The sequence below is a fragment of the Anomalospiza imberbis genome, chromosome 2, assembly GCF_031753505.1.
Source record: "Anomalospiza imberbis isolate Cuckoo-Finch-1a 21T00152 chromosome 2, ASM3175350v1, whole genome shotgun sequence".
Classification (NCBI taxonomy): domain Eukaryota; kingdom Metazoa; phylum Chordata; class Aves; order Passeriformes; family Viduidae; genus Anomalospiza; species Anomalospiza imberbis.
The window spans coordinates 61,910,388-61,932,678 of NC_089682.1; the positions used below are offsets into that span (position 1 = coordinate 61,910,388).

General features: G+C 36.5%; 1 protein-coding gene across 1 annotated transcript in view; it reads left to right on the forward strand.

Annotated features, from left to right (window-relative positions):
* Nucleotides 1-22,291, forward strand: part of GUCY1A2 (guanylate cyclase 1 soluble subunit alpha 2) — a 137,414-nt gene that overhangs the window by 108,529 nt on the left and 6,594 nt on the right. The window contains exon 7 of the mRNA XM_068181390.1: nucleotides 17,575-17,729. Within this exon, the coding sequence (XP_068037491.1) occupies nucleotides 17,575-17,729 (155 nt within the window). The remainder of the gene's footprint in view (nucleotides 1-17,574; nucleotides 17,730-22,291) is intronic.

A 22,291-nucleotide genomic window follows, 5' to 3' on the forward strand; every position in this document is an offset into this window, starting at 1 on the left:
TAGACCATGTCTTCGTGGTTTGTTTATACATTCCCATTTCCTCCTCAACAGACTCATAGGAAGCTTATGAAATTGCTAGTCATAAAAATATTGAGGACACTATAACATTCTTCTTCTGTTCTCAGAGCTTTCATTACTTTTGAGCATTTGCCAAGGAATTTTTAGCTTTTTTGTTTTTCATGAGCTCTTCCTTGATGTTTGCCATTTGTTGCATTGTGTATATTGGATACCTAAATTATGTGGTGTTCTGCTCTCTGGACAGAAGAAAAGCTTTTGAGGCATGAGAATGAATGGCAAATAGCTAAAAAATAAAGCCTACTCTTGTTCACACATGAAGGCTATTGTTTATAGGAGATGAGATTAATTTTGCTAAGATCTGTTTCCTTGTGAACACATTGAATAAGTTTTTTGGTCTGACTGTTGTTGACTAAAAAGAAATGACCAGCCATTCAGAGTCAGTGTGATTGTTTGCAAATGTACCTTTTGCAGAATGGAGAAAGGCTGTTCCCACAGTAAAACTGTCTCTCCAGTTATGTCTTCACCAATTTAGAGAGCCACACTCTACAGCAATCTATAAGACAGTCCAGAGTTTCCAATATGGTTTTCAGTGAGGCTAAGCACTGCATCCTGGATAGTGGTAGTGTAGGGTTCCACTTCCCTTCACTTAGAAGTGTGAGGTAGGTGTTTGTCATGATTGTTGCTGGTTTTGACTGTTCTGTAACAAGAGCCACCTGAGGTTTCTTTTTATTATTTGTTTGTGGTGAACTATTTTGTTCATATTAAACTAAGCTTTATTGTAAATGCATTCTTTTATGGGTTTTTTTTAAATATATTAAGGATTCTGGTAAGACAAAATGTTATTAAGAGTAGCCAGTATTTAAGGGGAGTGAGGAAAACCAAGCTTAGCCTCTATGGCTTACGTTAGAAAAAGGTGAGTGTCCCACACTCCATATGAGGAGTACCATTAAGCCCCAAATAGAGTAATGGCTGCTCTTGAGCCTGTCATTGTTTTTTCATTTCAATTTTTCTTCTCAGAAAAGATGTTTAAAAATGCAATGTGCACAAAACTGTTTTTCTTGCTAACCCTAACAGCAAGAATCATCAATGCACAGCCCACATAACACTAATATTAAAATGAAATCTAAACTTTGAATAATGTTTTGCAAGAAGAATCAAAATGTGTTTTTGAGAAATTGGAAAGTGAGAAATAAATACATGTTTTCGAATCTCTTGTATGCTTAGTGGGCATCCGAATGCCAAAAAATTACATTGTAAATGCCTCTGTTTGGAGCTATGACCATACTGCACTGGATGACTGCTTTTAGTTTGGTCTTCTGAAGATCAGAAAGCAATATGGAACTCTGATGGCTTCCTGAAAATTCTCCTGTGTATACATTCATTCTCTCCTCCACAGAAATGGAAAAGGAACAAGAAGCCAATAGGAAAGACAACTCTGAACAGCAAATTTGCATGCTTAAGAACTGAATAGCAAGTTTACAGGCTGTAGAAAGCACTGAAATTTGTGGAAATTTCTGAGATGCCTGTAATAACAGTTTTTCTGTTGCTGCCTTTCCAAGAACACTAGCAAAGAGCAAATCTTAACTGGAATTGTGGCTTCCTCAGTAGGATGTGTGTCCATGCATATGTGAATATGGGGTTGCTCTCTATGTAAAGCATTCACTTGAATTCACTCTGTTTGCAAACATTGCTAAGCCCATCTCCTGATGTGTCTTCGACTCTCATGACAATGTTATGAATAATCCAGATGCAATTACTTTCTGAGCATATTGACAATTTAGTTGGGCAAGGTTCGAAAATTACTTGTGTTCTGTCATTAGTTTGGATTAACAGAAGTTGATACCTTTATAGCCCAGTACCATTGGAGGAATTACAGTTTTCCCATGGATACTGTGACACATCTGGAATTCTTATTGTTGCATGAAAAACAGATGTGCATATTTTTCTGCTACTGCCATGTTTCACTCTGGGCTTAGCATACCAAAACTTAACTGTCACTGGTCCCCTTGCTCCACACTCCTCCTTTCCTGTTCATTTTGTCTTGTCTTGAATTTTGCTTTTAAGTCATTTTCTCTAAGTGAGATTCTCTTTTGCTCCGTGTAGTTATGCCCAGACATATTAGTTATGGCCTTTAGGATTTGGTAGCTCCAGCATTTAGGATCACTGTGGCTTGGTGTGGACGAACACATATTGTTGTCCTTGCCATGGATGCCTTGAGGAAGGCCTGTGTTTTATCTTGTGTCACAGCCTTAACTGCCACAGGTCCCTCTTCCCTTCCCAACTGCTGTTCTTCTTAAACCCAGGCATCCTAAGCATCCCACAGCATACTGTCCACTCACCAGCTTGCATTGCCCTCTGCTGTCCTACACTGCCTTTGACCCAAATTCTTTTCCAGGCATCTTTTGAGTCAGTGATAGTTCACTAACAAGGTTTGAACACTGCTCTGTGTGTAATCCAGTTCTGATGCAGCATGCTGTCAGCTGTGGGTGTCAGCACAGGGCTAACTGGGTGGAAAAGCAGTGATCTAAATCATGTGCTTTGATGCTACCTTCTGTTTTAAACTCTCTAGGACTGCACTGAGGTGACGTCAGAAGCACCACTTGTGACCTGCACAAAAATGACACATTTTCAAAACTGTTTACTTTTAGAAATAATTTTTGGGGAAGGTTTCCAGATGTCTCCAGGTTGAACAGAACTGATTCCATTCTTATGAAAAATATTTTAAAATTCACTGTATGCTAATTGTGTAATGAATTGCTTCATTTAAATAAAATCAAGGCTTTGCAGAGGGAAAAAGGGACTCTTACCGTGGAGTTAGAGGTTAGCAGAACCTTATACTTACAGCCAGGAGGGCAGACCAAGGAAAGAGGAGATGCAGTCAAGTAAGCTGTCATCAATTAGTGCCTGAAGGTTACAACAAACCCTCCCTTCAGTCCCATGAACATTTGAGGAATCCACTCAGTGCATAGCTTTGAAAAATCTGCTGCAAAGAAAGATGACCAGGAATATTCTGGAACTCAGGGACAGGCAAATATCAGTTACCTCTTCTGGTTTGCTCCAGTTAGTTTGAGCAGCCATAACAATCTAGTGAGGGCGTCACAGAAATGGAACTCAGAAGAAGGTGATGTATTCTTACCTCAGAAGACTCAGAAGAGCTGGTTGGAAGCAATTACTGGAAAGCTATTATTCTTCATTTGTCATTTCTGACAATGTTTTATGGATATTGAGCACTGCTATGGTTTGTGCCAGGACAGTCCTCCTTGGACTGACCCAGCAGCAGTGCTGTGATTCTATGGCTGTATTGGGTCAGATCTGAACAACCTTATCTCAACACAGCTTGGAGTCTGTGTGCCTCACTGAAATGTACAGTGCAGGTTATAGCTTTAAAGGTATTCCAAATTTAAAAATAGCCTTTCTCTGTGTGGCAGAAATTAGAGATACAAATAACTTGTGTTTGCTTGGCAACATTTCCTCATGATTAATGTGGAAGTGTACTTCCTTGTTAGCAGGTTCTTCACATATAAGCATAATTTGTAAAAAAAATGCATGTCTGTTGAGATACATTGTTCAATGATTTAGAGATGTTAATAAAATGCACACTTTAAAGGACATCTGCTTCTGTTTGCTCAAATTTGTGTATTAAGTTCAGCTGCATGAATTTGGATGGTTTTTGATTTGACGAAATCTTCTATTTATTTCTATAGAAAATAATTAATTTATTTCAGAGAAAAGGAAAAGAGTTTTCATTACTCTTCCCACAATTCTACAATAGGGAATGGTGTCTGTGGAAAATGTAGTCTGTACATTATTCATCTTTCCCATGGGGATTACTAGAAGTAAATTAGGATTCTCTGAATTTGCTTACAAACCAAGATCAATTTCTAAGTAACACTAAATGAAGAAAAATTGTGGTGACTTATTAGACACAGTCCACTGTAGTAGCTGCTTTATAATGAGCTTTGAGACACACCATAATGCAGTCTTTTGTTGCAAGTATCTTTTGTACACACACTGCCTACCCTTTATGAATTAATTGGAATTTAACATGCTACAGCTTTGAAGTATATGAAGCCAAACCCTTAGTGTGGGAAGCTTCTGGGATTGAAACATTTCTGCAATGAGAAATCTTAAATATGTTTTGACTAATTTCATTCAAAGATAATCTACAGCATTTTTATGTAAGTGAATCTCTTAATTTCATGAACCTTACCATTCTAATTAAAATTTACATTTCAGTCCTTAGAACATTTCTAAGAGACCCATAACTTTTTTACTTGGTAATATATTTATTGTTATAGAATGTCAGTCACTGATTAGAATTTTAGCAACTAAATTTTTAAATTTATGTTCACAGGTGTGAAAGGTTAATGTAACATAGTTAGTTTTGGTTTTGCCCTGTCACTCATGGCACAATAAGTGTGCCAGCTCTTCAAGTAGATCACTGCAACTGAAAAGGATTGGTGGATTAATGGAGTTTATGCTGAGGCCCTTGCATCTATGCTTAATGTTTTTAGATTTTTACTTGAAGTGATTTTATTCTTCATACTAGAAGTCTCTACCATACTAAATGCCTCCACAAATCTGAAAGATCAAATGTTGATGTACAAACTGATATGCCCATAAAAGTTTGCCTTAACTTTGGTGTACATCTTGAGAAGAGCTACTGTTTTAATTTCCTTTAACAGGGTTCTAGTTCATGCAGAAAAAAACATTTTTTAAAGTGAAGCAATGTAGAGTAAATAGGGACAGTTGGGGCAGGTGCTTCAAAACCATGTAGAATGGTTTCAAAGCACAACCACTATGTTGTTTGGAGCAACTTTGGAGGTTGCTGCTCTTTAGTGAGGTGATTCTTCCTGTCATTCTCACGGAGGCTGAATGTGCAACTGCCAAGGTATTTCCTGTGAAACTGTTTTGATAGTTATCCACAGGAAGCTTAGCTGTGATCATCTGTGATGAGGAGCAGACCAATGCCAAAATAGCATGACTAGATATGATTGCAGTGTGGTACCAGAACTGACAGTCCATCATGAAAGGATGACTGTCTAAAAACTTACATTTTCTGTCAAGCTTACACTGTTTTGCTATTCATGGTGTGTGCTTGATACTGCAAAGTATACTGTTGACATTGATCATCGTATGATTATTACAAAAAGGAAGTTAAATATCAGAGTTTATAGCATGAGTAAAATTGGTTCAGCACTGCTGCTGTCTTCATTTTTTAAATTTTAGTAAAATTCTAATGACAGTGTCAACCAATGTACACAATTTCTCTTTGAGCTGAAATTCAAAATTTTGGTTTTTTAAGTGGCTTCAGAACATTAAAAAATATTTCTCCCACCCCATCTGTTCTTAAGGATGACAGGAAAACAGACTTTGCAGCAGTCATTTGAAACCCTCAAATGTAACACCACTTTTTATTTAGTTGTCCTTCAATGCAGTATGATGTTAGAGTTAAAAAAGACACACATATGTTAATGCATCCTGTCCATCTTCCTCTCAACATCCTCACAATGTGTTTTCCAGTGTTTCAGTAGTGCTGTAATAAAATGATGTACCTTTGCACATTTACCTAAAAAACCTGTATTTGTCATGCAGTACAGTCTATTTAGGCCTAGATAAGCTGGATATTCACCTATGTCTTCATTTAAATTGTTGTATTTCTATTTGTGTCCCTATGACCATATGTCCCTCTTTGATATTTACATCTTGCACATACTTGTAGATGATTTCTACACTTCCCCTATTGAGTAATAATTAGCCAAGCTGTAAGTATTTACAGATTTTTAGTTTCCCTCTAATCAGATCCTTTCTGAAGAGATTCTTGATCTTTTCAGAAATCACAGCTGTTGACAGTACCTACATTTTAACTTAATAGGCTTGGTGAGGTTGACTAGAATTATGTAGGATGGAACTATAGGTGTCAGATGATGTTCATAACCACAGATTACTTCTTTCATGTGGCAAGATTGCATGCTATCTCAAGTTCATTTTGAGCTTTGCTCAGAATTTCCCAGCTTTCTCTCCATAATTGTGTATTTTTAATTCAGAGTATATTTCTAGATGCATTCAATTTGCGGGATCTGTTTACTTGCATTGTGTGTTGTTTATTGCAGATCATTAACAAATACAATAAATAAAAATAAGTTATGCTGAAATGTATTTATTACACACAACTGAGTGAGATTTCATCTACTTTATTTCATTTATACACAAATTTCAACTCAAGTTAAATACAAATAAAAATTATCAAATATTCATGATTTAATATTCCCAGTCATGTTCCTCTCAGACACACTGATAAAGAACAAGGCACCAAAAAATAAAGGGATGCTTTTCATGAAAACATATCTTGCATGCATTTGGGAGGAAAGGAGTATAGAATGAGACTTAGAGCTAAGGGACTTGTTAAAAAAGGTTGCACCAAGCGAGATTCTTCGCCCACTTCTTGGTTGAAGAATTTGACTGGAAAAGTTTCAAATAAAGCATAATCAGTTGAGAGCAACAGCAGGAAAGAAGCAAGCAATGAGTATGCTGGATTAGCAAAATCCAGGGCTGGGGGTCTGTGCCCCTCAGCAGCCAAATGCACCCAGTTAGTGTCATTAAAGGTTGGCTGGAGAGCAGTGACAAACAAGGAAGTTGAAGATATGCCATACTATCTTCTTCTACTGCCTCCCAAACTAGATTAGTTTTACATTTTCAAAAGAACATGAAAGGATAATTGAGATTTAAAGTCTCTGGCTTTCTTTTCTGGTCTTACACAAATACTACCATAAGTACGCTTAAATTTTTGTCTCTATGTTTGTGGATTATAAAAATAGAAATTAATTGATAAAAGCTGGTGAAGGTGGGCAGAGATAATCTTGGCTAAGCATATTAATGTTTAATTTTTTGCAATTGCAAAATGCATAACCTACAGAAAAGGAATTATTAAAATATATGCATTAAGATTGCTATTTTTATAGAAATTACAAGCCAAAACCAACTGTATGTGTTGCCATGCTTTGTTCTTTGTCAGTGTGTCTCTAAGAGAGGGATGAGTGTTAGACACAGTGGGAGAAATCATTGAATGAAATGAAGGAAAGTCATTAGACTGAACATTGAAATCTTTCCTTCCCATAAGTGATTCACCTTCATCTGAGAGCAATTAGTCTCTATTTGGGTTTTGTCATATTCTTGACATCATCAGGCCTTCATTTGCTAATTTTTTTGAAAATAAGATCAGAATCTTTCTAGTCACGAAAACACCAGAACATTCAAATTTATCTTGAATCATCTTCTTTAAATTGTAGTGAAGTTAAGAATTTTCTCTGAAGCAATTTAAACAAACAGTGAAATAGTATCTCATTGCTATTCATGGTACATGTAATGTTCAATAACCATCAAATATTGCTTGTAGATTTCCACCTTAAATCTAGGAATAGAGAATGCTACATTTTGTATGAGCCACAGAGTAATTTTTCATTAATTTCATTAACGAATTTATTTACAAATGTCCTTTTTTAAACCTAGATTTTCAGTGAAGGTTACAGAGCTGTACAGAATACTCTGAGTTCTGATCATAGCTATTGTTATTATTTGTTTTTTGGTGTCAAGAAAGTTTGATTGAATTGCTGAAGTGCTGTCTATACAGGAATCAGGAGACGAACTAAATGCTTAGATAATTTGCTCAAATCCTCAGTTCTGTGCAAACCAGCTGCCTTTCTCTTTGTGCTAATTGCCTTTGTTGTATGAAGTAGATATTCACAACTCTCTGGATTTTCCTGTCTGAAAGGCTTCAGAAAAATCATTTTATGTGAATGTGTATTTTGAACTCAATGAGGAGGAAATTCACTTTCCCTGCAAAGATCTGCAGCTTTGTGATGGTGAAGTACAAAGGCAATAAGGAGTATTAATAAACCCCTTCCCCATTATTGGCAAGGTGAAGTCTTTTGGTCTCTTATTTATAGGATCCATACAGTCACAGAGCCTCATTTCCCTTTGTATGCAATTGCCACTGCCAACTGTGGAGGTTTGCTCCAGGATAAGAGTTGGGTAAATTTTGCAAAAATCATAGTCATAATCTTATATTGTCTTGTGTTCAGTCTATAGAAATTGCAGTTCTTAAAATCAAACTGGTGAACAAGCAAAAGAACACAGCAGCATTATCATTTTAGAGTGAGGTACTTAATGATTATCTAATACAGTGAGCTGTTCAAACATTGGAACCTATAAGGTATAAAATATCTCTATGTCCCAGCTGTAATATGGAAACTTTCTTTACTTTACAGGCAGATTTGTTACTTAATTTTTTTATTTGAGCATGAGAACAAGTTGTTCTGTTGCACATTTAGTATTCAAGTCTCTATGATGGTAGCAGTGTCTTAGGTTTCTTCACAAGGAAGCAAACTATTTTTTAGCTATTACAGCCTGCAATTCTACTCTGTCTTTCTACAAAGCTTGGTGTTTCCTTAGCCTTTTGTCTTTCATATGGTCATTCCTTGATTTACTGTTTCAAAAGGGGGCATATATTGACTTGTTTCAGGTATTTGTCTATATCACAGAGTCACAGAATCACACAGAATCATTTATGTTGGAAAAGACCTCTTGGACTGTTGAGTCCAACCAGATTTGTCTGATCACCACCTTGTCAACTAGACCATAGCACTAAGTGCAACATCCAGTCATTTCTTGAACAATTTAATTGGCTGTATTGTTAGACAGAGAAGTGCTGAAGGAAGCAGTCTGTCTGCTTTTCCCATCTTAAAAACAGGTACATTTTTAAAGCCCGACCCACTGATTTTTTTTCTTTTGTCATGTCTACAGTGTCCATATGGAGCAGGGAGTTTAATAATTTCTTTATTTTGATTATGTCTGCCTTGGTATTTATTGCAAGAACCTGGGGCATCCTGTAGAAACTACACGCTTAAAATGTATCTCTTTTTCATGCAAAAAGTATTAACATTCCTTGTGGTGGTAGAGGTTTAAATGACATCTGCAACAATTTAAGTTTCATTAATAGTGTGGGAGCTATTGGGGAGATTCTGATACATCATTATTGTAGGGGCTAGATAAGGTTGCTTCTAGAAGTAAAACTGTAAGATTGTTACAGATCGGTGGTTCTATTTAAAAGCTGCTCTGATCCTTGTTGATTGGTCCGTGCTCTTCCCAAAGCAGATCAATCTGACTTTCGTTGATGTGTAAGAACATGTACTGTGGTCAAAAGATGAAACATGACTCTGCATTGAAAGGTCATTTCATTTTACAGTTTCAAAGACTGCAGTCTAGATTCAAAGACTGTTACATTGAAACATCTGAAGAAATTTCTGCAGTTCTACAAATAGAATGATCTTCTGATAGGGTCCCATCCATCAACACAAGTATTTTTGATGATTTACGCACAAGAGTGTAGCTCATTTTACAGATACGTAAAAGTGTGTCAACCTTGCCAGGCTGAGAGTTGAATTCATCTCACTTTTCTTTAGCTGTCTGTTTATGAGGTGTCCAGGTTAAACTTACCATTAAATGTCCCTCTCTGTTCCACCAGGAGAGTTAGACAGCTTCAGGAGCGAATGATTCAGCCTCTCCTGTGTGCCAATTTCGAAATATGAAAAATTGCAGCCCTGAGGTTATTTACCTCCTGTTTTTAGCAGGAGTCTAGAAACCTAACTTAAATGAATTGGCTAACTTCTAGGTGGTTGCAATTAGGTGAAATTTACCTTAAATTACTAAATTAGCAAAAGTATCAAAATGGATTCTTAAGGTTAAAACACTTAGGTCAAACTATTTTTTTTCCAATACAGTTTTTTTTTTTGTTCCCTTAAATATTTTGAGCATGTGTCATTTATCCTTGTTAAAGTATCACCCAATCCATTCAGTATATGTCATATGATGGCACTGTGAGACAAAGATGTCCTCCTACACTAGGGATCAAAGAGAACTTTCTGATGAATATTTTTCTTTTTTGGGTGTTAGTGGTGGGGAAGCTGGGAAAAATCCTCCACTGCCATGTGGGCTTGTGTGAGTGATTAGCTCTTTTTTAAGTGCCTGAACACACAGGTTCACACAGTAATTAAATTCCTACTGTGGAAATTACTATTTAAAGAAAACAATAAAAGGTGTTTTTGATTAAATGCCCCATCAACAATGAAATGCAATGTTTTACTGGGGAGTGAGAAGCAGCTCATGAAGAAGCACATTAACTTTAATGTTTCTTCTTCAGTACCATAGGGAAGGATATAGGTTTTATTTTTCTGTTTAGCAGCACTGAAAATTCTCATTTACGTCATTTAACACCCACCTCTCCACTCAGAATGCCCTCCAGTAAATAATTTCAGGTCAGAAGTTTCCTTACAGATGACCCAAATCCTCTTCTAACCTAGACGCTGAGCAGTGCCATAGTGAATTCACATGATCCCATCTGGTTCAAAAATAACTTGCCCCAGTGTAAACTTCCCTTTGATGCTAGAACTAATGAGTTCCCAAAACTAGTCTGAGTCTTTGTTTTTGTTTGTACTTCATCTAATTCTACCTCATACTGCTGATGGAGACTCACAGGTGTATAATTTTTCAACACAGGATATGAAATAGAGTTATGATATAAAGGAAGCTGCAAGGAACCTCTGGAGGTTAACTAATCCAACCACTATTCAAAGCAGGGCTAGCTTAGATCATAGTGGAAGAACTTCAAAGGAAAGAGAGAAATAATTTCATCCTTCAAGTCTAGGGCTTCTTTATGTAGGAATGATTCATAGCTCCTTTTCCCACATTCAGTAGAAATGACTGTATGCCAAGACCACAGCCCAGGGATGTACATATGCAATGTGCATCACACTGGTTATCATTTAATTGCATCTCTTTTGCACAAACCACATGATTGCCTTACCCAATAACTACTTAAAGTGGATTTATTGATCCCAAAGCATTCACTCTTTATTAGTTTATAACTTTATTTTTCATTGTCCTTGTATAATTTGCTGTGTGTTTTGCTTCAGATGGGTCAAATAATTCTTTGAGTAAAAAATCTAGGAAATTCTGTTTAGAAAAGAAGTTCAGTGTTTATTTCTCCAAATAATATTCCAGTGGGGGGGGTGGGGTGGAATTTATCCTGTAGTTTAGTTCTATAGAACACCTTGTGAAATTCAAGTGATCTAAATTTTCCTCTGAGCAGGTCTGTTCCTTGGCAACAATTCTGTAGTGAGCTGTACTGTCATATGTCCCTTTCCAGAAAGGCACTGTGATATTTATAAATCTATCTAAGAATACAGATAACCCACACACTAAAGCATATGTCAGGACATAGCTGTCAGTCCTATCAACTTGCAGTCCTCTGAAGGATCAGAAAGGCACATTGACTCACTGGTGTGTGGCCCTGATTTTAGACCTCTGAGCTCTGGAGAGTCTATTTTACATTAAAACATTTTACAAGTAAATGTCCTGTGTAAGGCATATGTTAGGATTTAGAGATAGTGCTGTTGTAGAAGGTCCTAGAAAATATTAGAGCAGAAAACACCCTAAACAATTTGGCAGATTCTTTTTGAAAGAATCTGGCTGTGTGTCATGGACTAACAGCTAAGACACCCTGCAAGAGGTGACTTTTTCCTTTCTGAAGGACACTGCAAAGAAAGAAGGGAGAAGATCCATAGTGAAACACAGATTATCAATCAGTATGTTAGGCCAGAAAGTGAGGAGTGCTTTTGTCTAAGAAGTTTTACTGTACAGATACCAATATACATTATTTTGGGTGATACCAAAAGTCCTGATCCAGCAGAACCCTATTGTGTTTAATTGCTTTTCTGGCTTGGGCCATCTGTGTGCCTGGAACTTTTTTCATGCAGCTACTGCCTTGTGCCAGCCCTGAGCTCTGCTCAGCTCAGCACAAAGTCGTGAGCAGCTGTCAGTCAGTCACGTAGTTGAGGCTTGAAAAGCTCCAGGTTGGCTGAGCGGAGGATCACTTCTGCCTGCAGTTGTTTTCCAAACTGTGTCACCTACTTCCCAGCCTGCCCTCTCTCCTGCTTCTGTGTCTGTGTAAGGCAGACAGTTCTGAGAAAATGGGTTGTGTGTCCTTCTGGATGCAGTTAACCTGTGAGACAACCTGAGACTTCTCTTTCTAGCATGGGAGTGTGTTTTTCAGAGTGTGAGAACTGTTTATTAAGGTCCTGCATTCCAATGTGTGTGAGGTGGGAAGAAAGAATACATGCTGAAATGTTACTGTAATTCATATTTGAGGAGGAACTGAACATCAAACACCTTTTCTCTACAAAAAGAATTTATTTTGGCTCAGGAAATCCCTGAACTAAAAAATTGCTGGTTGCAGAAAGAGAACTTTGGAAATGAGCATGTTTTTTCACCCAGTGCTTATCAGAAGACAGATTACATGGTTACCTTTAGTGTGAGTTGGAAAGTCTGCTTGCATGTTTTAATATCAACTACTCTTTACTGGAAGACTAAAAGAAAGATACCCAAAGAGTCTTCTTCTTCCTACTTTGCTCTTCAATTTATTCAATAATCCCTTTATTAATTAGACCACATAAAAATGGTTCAAGCTGTAAAGTTTCCTGAAAGAAAAATTAAGTGGGTTTTAAATTATTCCTCCAGCTTCTTATGTACATGGTGCTGTGCAAAAATATTTGCAGTCTTGGTTATGGGCTTACAAATCTATTTTAAAAAGCATAATTCATGCTTTATTCAGAATAAAAGAGACTAATAGGCAACAGCGTGGAGAATTGCATAAAGGCATGACTGTGAAGAATGATTTCTGAGTTGAAAAGAAAATGATTGCAAATATTTTTGCACAGCACCATGTACATAGGAAACTTGAGGAATAATTTAAAACCAGCTTAATTTTTCTTTCAGGAAACTTTACAGCTTGAACCATTTTTCTGTGGTCTAATTAATAAAGGAATTTTTTTAAAATCTTGTAATGCAATGTCTCAGTTTTGACTAAGAGAAATAAGGTTAATGTATTTTATTGCTTATCAATATGCAAACATATATTGGTCAAAAAATTTTAGATTTGAGGAGGTTTTCAAAAACATTCTTGAGTGGACAAGTGCTGCTTCTCAGACTGTCTTTCCATTTTCATTCTAATTTTTGCCTTAAAAATTATGTGGAGAAATAGGGAAAGAGGAAGGACAATACATTTTTCAAAAAGGTTTCAAAAGAGAAAAAACTCAAGAGCTTTGACCATAATGAAAATGACTGGACTTTTTTTTTTTTTTTTTTTTTTTTGAGAGTACTGATTAACAGAAAAAGCTATTAAGAAGCAAATTAGCAATGATGAAATTTACTTCAGGCATGCTGCTGCATTCATTTACTGTTATTAAAATATTTTTGCCTCTTCCCCATAAAGTCAATTGTAGATGGCTTGTGAATTTTCAGTGTTGCATTTACTCTCATCTCAGTTGGAATAGGCTTTATTTTGATGTAAGAGTGCAATTTCCAGTATGGTGCCTAAGAAGGCATTCAGGCAATTGCAAGTAATTGAAATTGCATAGCAGATTAAAAAAAACACGCAAAACTAAACAAAATAAAACCCCCAGCACTTCTAGATATAAAAGAGGAAAATCATGCTTTGGCAATGAGGAGGTGTAAAGAAGTAACATGCAATTTTTCTGAGATTGGGGACATCAGAAGAATTCAGTAACAGAATGTTCAGTTCAGAAAAAGAGCAAATATTTTTGTCTTGTTCACCCTTGTTCCTGTCTGTTCTTGACTTTCCCCTTGCAGTCTTGACTTTTCCCATTGCAGTCCCCTTGCAATGCTCTCATTGGTGCCACTTCTGGCACGTTTCCACTGGTCATTTTAGATGATGTCCAGTGCTTCTTATCTTTCCTTATGAATCTTCTTCTTTATCACTATTTAAAAAAAATCCTTTTCCTTCCGGTCACTCACGTATTAGACATTTCTGCTCTTTGTGCCTTATCCAGTAAGAAATATTCAAATACTGCTACTTTCTTAATACAAGTTTTGGAAGCTTCTTTTGCTTTGCACATAGCCATGTCTTTCCTCTCACATTACATTGATCAATGCAGGCTGCTTTTCTTTTGCACCTTTGACTCATTAGCTTTTCTCCACTTCACTATTACCACAGCTCGTGCAAAGATCAGATCTGTTAATCTTTTTTTCTCATTTTTCATTGCACTCATTTCAAGTTGTTCCTCTTTATCTATAAGATCTCTTGCAGGTCTCTCAGTATTTTTCACACCTGTTCATATCTCTTTTGCTATTGTGCATTCCAGGATCATGCTTTAGAAATGTCTTTGGCTTTTATGGGTCTTTTCACTGTTCCTTAACTATTGGAAGAATGGTATTTATTGGTCGTTTTTCTTCACAGTTGTCTTCTCTTTGTGATAGTTTCCAAAGACCCACCTTTCCATTTGTGTGCATAATGCCTCTGAACTTTCAGGTTCAGCTACATACTTCCCTTTTATCTTCAGCGAAATAATTAAGGACATACAAAGAGCAGTTGGTACAGATGAAAAGTATGCTTTTTATTTAAAATGTTCCATTTAAGAAAGTTAATAAATGTATAATTTGTACTACACATATATTAAAAGGAATAAACAGAGTTATGATAGACAAAAAAATGCATCCTAGTGTTGTCACCTAATTTTCACTTTCTGTGCTAATATTAATATTTAATGGTGACTGTTCTGAGAAAGCACTGATAAGAGCTACATGTACAATATAGCTAGGGTACTATAACTATTTTTGTGTAACTGTTGTTATTATTGTTCTAAGTTATGAGGTCTGGGCAAATTTTCTTTATTGCAAAGGTAATGTGAAAGGTTGATGTGCCCCAGTAAATGCCTTCTTGTTAATAATTTGATCAAATATTTTTTCCTTTGCAAAAAAGAGCCTTAAGTTGTAAACACAACAGTTTTCAGCTCTGTGAGGAAAAGACCAGAACAATGAATCTGCAAATGAAGTAAAATTTTGAAAAGACACTTTTAAGTAAACATATTTCTCTAAAAAGTACTCTAGGACCAATGTAATGGTTATTCTTGGTATAATGAGGCACACTAAGGAATACTTTATGGCAAGAGCATCAGTGTTTCCAGGCTCTTTTCTTGTAGAGAACTGTATAATAAAGCAGATGTGTAGCTTTATTGTAAGCAATTCTTAATGTAATTTATCTCTAAGGTTTATTGAGAAAGCCTGCATCAACTTCCTTCTACCCAATGAAAACCTCAGGTTTTGACTGTCTCTATGTAGTTTAACCTGTGTTTGTGAGAATATATCTACCTTTTTCATTGTAGGAGCATGTATTTTTTAAAAAGCTCTTAAGATAGTACAGAAGAACCCTCACGTCTGTCACAGAAGCACTGAGTGATAAAAAAACGTGCGCCCATGTAAAAGGAAGCAATGAAAAGGAAAGAATGAAAATAACAAAACAACCAACAATAACTTCAGCTTTCACTGCATATATTGCAAAAGCAAATTTTATTTTCTTAGTACATTTTTTGCTGTCATATTTTCCATCCTCTCTAATGTATACTCCTATTCCTGCGTTTTTAGAGGAAAACAAAGCTAATACCTTTCCTTAAAGTTTCAATCTGGCCTTTACATGTGATTGGATGTACCATGTAAGAGGTCACAGCACACAGTTAATTTGTGATTTTTAAATAAATGTGCAGAGTAGCAATGGAACAAATGGGTTTCATTAGCTCTGTTCCTAAAATTGTGTGCAAAATGACTAACTCACCTCCCATCTCACAAGAACAAGACATTGTAAATAGGTTGTTTATTATTTATTGAAAGCTGACATCAAGCTCGCTGTTGTGTGAGCAAGACTTCCTGCTCATAGTCTTTCACTGAGGGCAGGTACTGACATCACCTATATGGAGAAGGGCTGTTTACCCAATTCATGACTGCAGGATCACTTTTTTCCACTGGTAATGGACAGAGGAGTTTAAATGTATGTTGTAGCAAAAGCAGGAAATCTTGTTCCTCCAAAAGATGGAAAAATAACCCAAGTGTTACGAGTTTGCACAGATGTTAGCAGACAAACCAAGTTCCTGGATGCTTCCCAGCCCTATGGAATATAGGATTTGAAGGATTTCTGTGGATGCCTTCCAAAACATAGTAAAGGTTTGAAAGTTCAATTAAAGTGAGTGATACATAGTCACAGTTAAAAAAAAAAAAAGGAGGAAAAAAGAAGAAGAAACAAACAAACAAACCAAACAACCTAGTCTGTAGTTAACAGCATTGTTGTAAAGATTGAGGGTTTTAGGCTGCCTGTGAGAATGTTGCAAGTAGTATCACATTGAATGCAGAACATGTCCTTAAGTTATGCAGGAGCTTACTGTATAGCAGATAAAATTCTAAACCCATTGTCTGTGACACATAAGAGAGGAACAAAATTAGAAGAGTGCTTTGCTGCATGGTGAAAGTCTTGGGCATGTAGGAAAAACCATAGTCAGTGAAATAATGACTATGTTCTTAGAGCTTCATGGACACCAGTGTTATCAAATGCTGGCATTTTCTTTACATAAAAAAGAGTAACAATGATTTTTTAAAAATTTATATTTGAGTCCATATGTATTTTGTTGTTAAAAAAATAGGGACTGATGGACAGAAGCACAGTGCAATAACTCTGAATTAAGTAAGTCAAAGGACCATATTGAGTACAGTGTTAGGTAAGTCACTCATTCATACCCCATCAGATCCTCTTAGTAGCTGCTGTTTATTTCCTACACCTTATGTTTTGCAGCAGTCCAGTTGCTATGATGAAGAGTATCCTCAGAGGATATAAGTATCTTCTTTTCAATTTTTTACCGTTACAAAGTTAACTAGAGAAAAATATTTCCCTATCTGTAAAAATTATTTGCTTGGCAAACACAATTGTTAGCTAAAATATATGCAGAGTAAATGTCTGATTATTCACTCTGAAATAAACTTGGATGATGACTCTGAGCTGTACAGGTCTATGCAGTTGCCAGATCTCAGATGTTTATAGGGGATGATTCCTGAAATAATCACATGGGTTTTTTAATTTGCTGGGAATTTATTCCTCCTTATTTTGAGAAGGGTACAATTACCTTTAAAATCATTGGTGCCTGAGTCTTCAGCATTCTCACCACTGCAATATCTCTGACAAAGTGAGAAAGACCTTAGACCTTGAGGAGTTTGGAAGAAAAATACGGAGGAGATAAAACTTAACTATTCTTCTTGCCAGTTTGAGAAAAACTGGGTATTACTTTACAGGCTGTGTTATAAGTAGTGGCAAAAATAACCTCTGTAATGTATTTATTTGTGTAATTAGATGGCTGATATTGCAGTAACTCTGGATGACCCCAACTTATTCTGTTCATGATTTCTATTTTGACTGTCACAGTCTCCAGCAAGTGTGCACAGAAGAAAATCGTTTTAGTGAAAAGATGATTTTTTTGTTCTTCTTTCTTTTAACTGCATCTGATTTAAGCTAGAGGAATAGAAGAGTCTGATTTTTTCCCCCTTCACTCTTTCTTCTTTAATTTACTCTTTATTTGAAAGGGTTGCTTGTAGACAAGTGCTAATGACATTAATATTGGTGGCACAGGAGAGTCAGCCTGACGTGTATCTCATGTCTTTTTCCAGATGAGGATAGGCATTCACTCAGGTTCGGTGCTGGCCGGCGTTGTTGGTGTGAGAATGCCACGCTATTGTCTCTTTGGGAACAACGTCACCCTTGCAAGCAAGTTCGAGTCAGGAAGTCACCCACGCCGCATCAATGTCAGTCCCACCACATACCAGTAAGTCCTCTTCACCCTTTCCTGTTGCTTTTGCTTCAGCCTGTTTTCAGTTCCATCCTGTAACATGCTCTGTCCTCAACACATGAAATTCAACAGAAAGTTGGTAGGCATCAGGACAGCTGGAAAGAAGTATTGCTTGGGCATGCCTGTCTTTCATTTGCAGGTTTGTATCAGAATGTGCAAAGAAGTCGGGCATTGGAGGCAAAGAGGCACAACAGAAGAGCGAGCCATTCCTGCCTAAAATATTATGCAACAAAAGAAGTGGGAGATATCTCCCAAAGCAACGTAGTTTTGTGCATTATTACAGCTTTTGAGTGGGGATTTGGGTTCCACCCGCTAAACACAGTTCATGAAAGAAAGCGCACTCCCATTGTCTCAGAAGGAAGTCTAATTTTGCCAGTAAGGGCAAGCTTACAAAGAGATTTAATGCTTTCTTGAAGACAAAATTTTTTATTTAGCACTGTAAAGACACACTTGATAGAAACATTCTCATAATGTAGGAAAAAAGATTGAAAATGGCAAAGCACTATCCCTAGGGTTTTGAAGAAATTACGCAAATGGAGAGAAGGATTGATTAAATCTGGTTATGAGGAACAGCTCCTAAATAAAAAAGGTGTTCCTTATTGTTCAAATTTGACAGTTTGACTATTAGAATTTCTACTGCTTAGAGTACAGCTGATGCACTCACTTTTTTTTTGGCAGAATATCTCAATCTTCCAATGTTCTGTATCCGAAGTAATTTTCTGAAGTAAGGTTTTGAGACTGTGTGGTAAATCTGTACACAGTTGCTCAAACAATATTGCTTTTCTTTCTTTTTTCTTTTCCTATTCAGAATTGTGAATCTCAAATATTTTCCCCCATAGCTATCTATGTAAATAAAAGTTTTAAATGGGATTTCTTCATCCAAGTATTGAAGTGTCTGCTATGCTAAAATATGAATCAGTCAGAAATTAAAGTTAAAAGTAATTAAACGAGTGCATATAGTAATATTCTTCTGAAGAGCCCATTCACTTGAGATCATATTTTGAGAATGAAGCAAGTGTAACAAATTGAACAAGAGGTAGAATAACTGAATATGGTTTGTATCATAAAGTGAACAGAAATCAATTCATACAGCTGTCTGGTAACATGCAAGAGAAAGACAATCTATTATTTTCCAGATCTATCCAAATCCAATTTATTATTGTTCACAGAAATCATTTTCATTTAAATAAAAATAAATTCAACAAATATATAGGAAATTTCTGTTTGGAGCTTGGTATAATTTGAAAAGAAATTGGTTTTGGGACCTTCCATACACAGCATTCTACAGTGTTTGGCGCTTGGTCATCCACTATGGGACAGAAGAAACCCTCTAAAACCTGGTTTCAATAGTCACCATAATTTTGTTTACCATTTGTGCTCCAGTTACAAAAATTACATAGTAGCAGGGCCTTTGATGTCTGGTTTGTGGTCTGGCAAAAGCTGGCCAAGTCCCTGTGACAGGGAGCTGAACTTTTCTTGAACAGGATCAGTTCTTATAAAGTGCTGTTCTCCAGCCTGAGATGGTCTTCAAGATACTCTGAAAAGTGTAGGGCTATGGTGTTGCTTGCTCATGTTTATGTCCTCGAGAGCAGAAACTGGTTATCTAGACAGCTTTATGGAAATATAAGTAGAAAGTATCTGTGGGACCTGTGGTGCACAAAACTCTCTTCATGCTGGAGCCAGAGTCACTTTCCATGTACCAGTGCGCAGTGGCAGTGGTGTTGAATTTGGTTATGAGTGATATGGCACCTCCTCTGTGAGACACAAATTTGTGGTCCTTGTTGAACAACCTGATCTAGCTGAAGATGTTTCTGTTCATTGCAAGAGGGTTGGCATTAAAGGTCCCCTCCAAGCCCACTGATTCTATGGTTCTGTGATGTTATTTTCTTTCCATCACAATGCTGATTAAAAGACTGTTCTGAAAGTTAATTTGAGGGCCTGAGTGTGGAGCTTGTTAGAAATCTGTGGGTTTGTGCTGCCCTTTTTCTGACTCACAGTACATTGTGGCACAGAGGAGATGGCTTCTCTTTACCTGTATCTCATCTCTGCCTGGCTGCCACTGGGCATATTGTACCATGGCAGGTCAAATGTGAGTCACCTTGGAGAGTGTTCTTACTAAGTTGTAGGTACCAAAACTTGAGTCAGATCTTCTCACCCTGCATATCTTTTAGGTTGCATCATAACTGTTTTTTTTCACTTCCCTTTAATCCTAGAAATCCAGTATGAATAGGACCATTTTTTTCAAGATGGCTGAACTTTTGATTGAACTATCAATGTAGACTGTTGTTTCAAAAAAGGAAGAAGGTAGAAAAGTGACTGATTATGTAGCAATGCTGCAACATAAAATTGCAAAACAACACACAACAAAATACAGAATTATTGGTATTTTTTATCTGTATTACTGTACTCAGTAAACAATCTGCTGTTAACATGCTGAACAAATTCAGTGCTTGATTCAGAGAATTTGCAGTGGAAATAACAGGCTAGATACATGGTTACAGGTGAAGGAAGTAGAAATGGCAAGAAAATATATATTTGAATGAGATGCAGTTATCATTCAAAATGAGTGGCTAAAAGTAGTGATGATCAGGCTAGGAACAATTTTATATTACAGGCTTGGGAAATGATGTGAAAAGATAAAATGAATATGCATGGGGCAACTTGAAAAGTTGATTTCAAACTATACCTTCTGGCACAGTTGGAAGCTTAAAAACAGGGCAGAAGTCAAGAAATGACACTGTTGACACAGTGGCCAGAAGAGACTGCAATTACAAAATACTCAAAGGGGCAAAATTATTCAGAGTTTCTGAACGTGATCTGTGAGATTTAACATAATATCCTTGTGGTGTCCAAATCAAAAAGTAGTCATCTGATGCATCCATATATAACTTTTCTTAAATATAAATTGTATGAGTATATATTTATTGTGTATAAATAAAGTGATTCATCTGAAACTGAAAATGTATTTGTATTTGACTTTATATTCTGTTAAATGCTTCTATTTGATCACACTGTGCTGCTGTGCACTTTGTTAATACTGCTGTTAATATTTCTATTATCTAAGAATAAGTGTTTTCCAAAGTAGATGATTTTGCAGTCAGTTTGAACACAACAGAATTTTCAGTTATATGAAAATACTGGCATTTCTCATCACATGTTTGTGTCTACCACAGCCCCTGATGGAAGTTGTGATACAAGTTTTATAAAGCATGCAGGTCCTTGAAACATGTCCAATACTTAGCAGCTTTCATTTTTCAGTAAAGATTATGCATCATAAAGTGTCGTCAGCATTCAAATAATAATCACACTTTAGAATACCTATTATTGGTTACAGACACTTCCCTTCAAGCCTGTAATCTGCCTAAGTAAGAATCAGAGTCTAAAGTGATAAGTGCAGGGTGTGATGTTTGTTGCTTAGCAGCAGCAGTGAGCCTGGGACAGCCTCGCTCCAGTTACACCTACCTGGGCAGAGCTCTGCTAGTTGTGAAACAACACCTTTAACAAAGGTGGACTTTGCATTTTTTGAATCTGAAACATCACTTCTGTTTGAAATATCCCGTTTTCTTGACTCAGACAGGTCTTTGGATGCAAGGATCACAGATCCCCATTTGCTTTGAATCACTGAGCATTGTGAAGTTAAATCACTGGAATAGCATTGGTAAAACTTCCAGTGAAAAATGTGGAAACTGGAGACGAAGTTGAGCATCCCAGACTGGTCCCTGTATAAACATATGGACTGGAATAGGAAAAGAAGTTTATTTAATTCATCTACATTATCCTGAATTGAATAGAATTACCCTATTTTCCATAGTCAGGAAGGAAGCACAGTAAGATTTATGAGGCTCTTCAGCACAAGAGAGAAATCAAATATTTTTTAGTTTTTTGTTTCAGCCTTTAATAATGATTTTTATGAGATATTAATATAATAAACCTACATTTGTCTTGTTTTCCTAGTAGTGTTGCAATGTAATGCTTTGAGATTTCTCAGAAGTTATCAAAAGCAGGTAAACATAGTTGTTCCTGTTTGTCAAGTAACTCCTATTTAAGAATGAATTTTTTTTCATGTTCTTTCTACCTCTAGTCTTTTGCACCATGTATTTCTCTTGTGGAGAATGTGCTTCTGGCACTCAGTGCTGTGTACAGGTACTTTCCATTATCACATGCTGGGCAATGCATCTGGGACCTGAGCTTAGGCAAAGATGAACAGCCTGTATCCCACATCTTTATCTTGATTTAGGAGAGAGGGCAACCCAGGTGTACCTGCTTATTGAGCTGGGCAAGGTCATTGTGCTCACCTGCATAAATTGCTTCTCAGCCTTTAAATCTGATTAAAACCAATCTGGCTTTTTAATAGTTCTTTCACAGAAAGGTGTATGAAAGAAGTTTTATGTAATTAAGAAGTATTGCTATACTTCCCTCTTTACAGGGATTTTAAATTAAAATTAGGCTTACCTTTAAAGTCCTAATTGATTTTTATTTTCATCAAATTCTTTTTCCTACAGGTTGTATCTATTTATATGTATTACTTCTCCTACAGG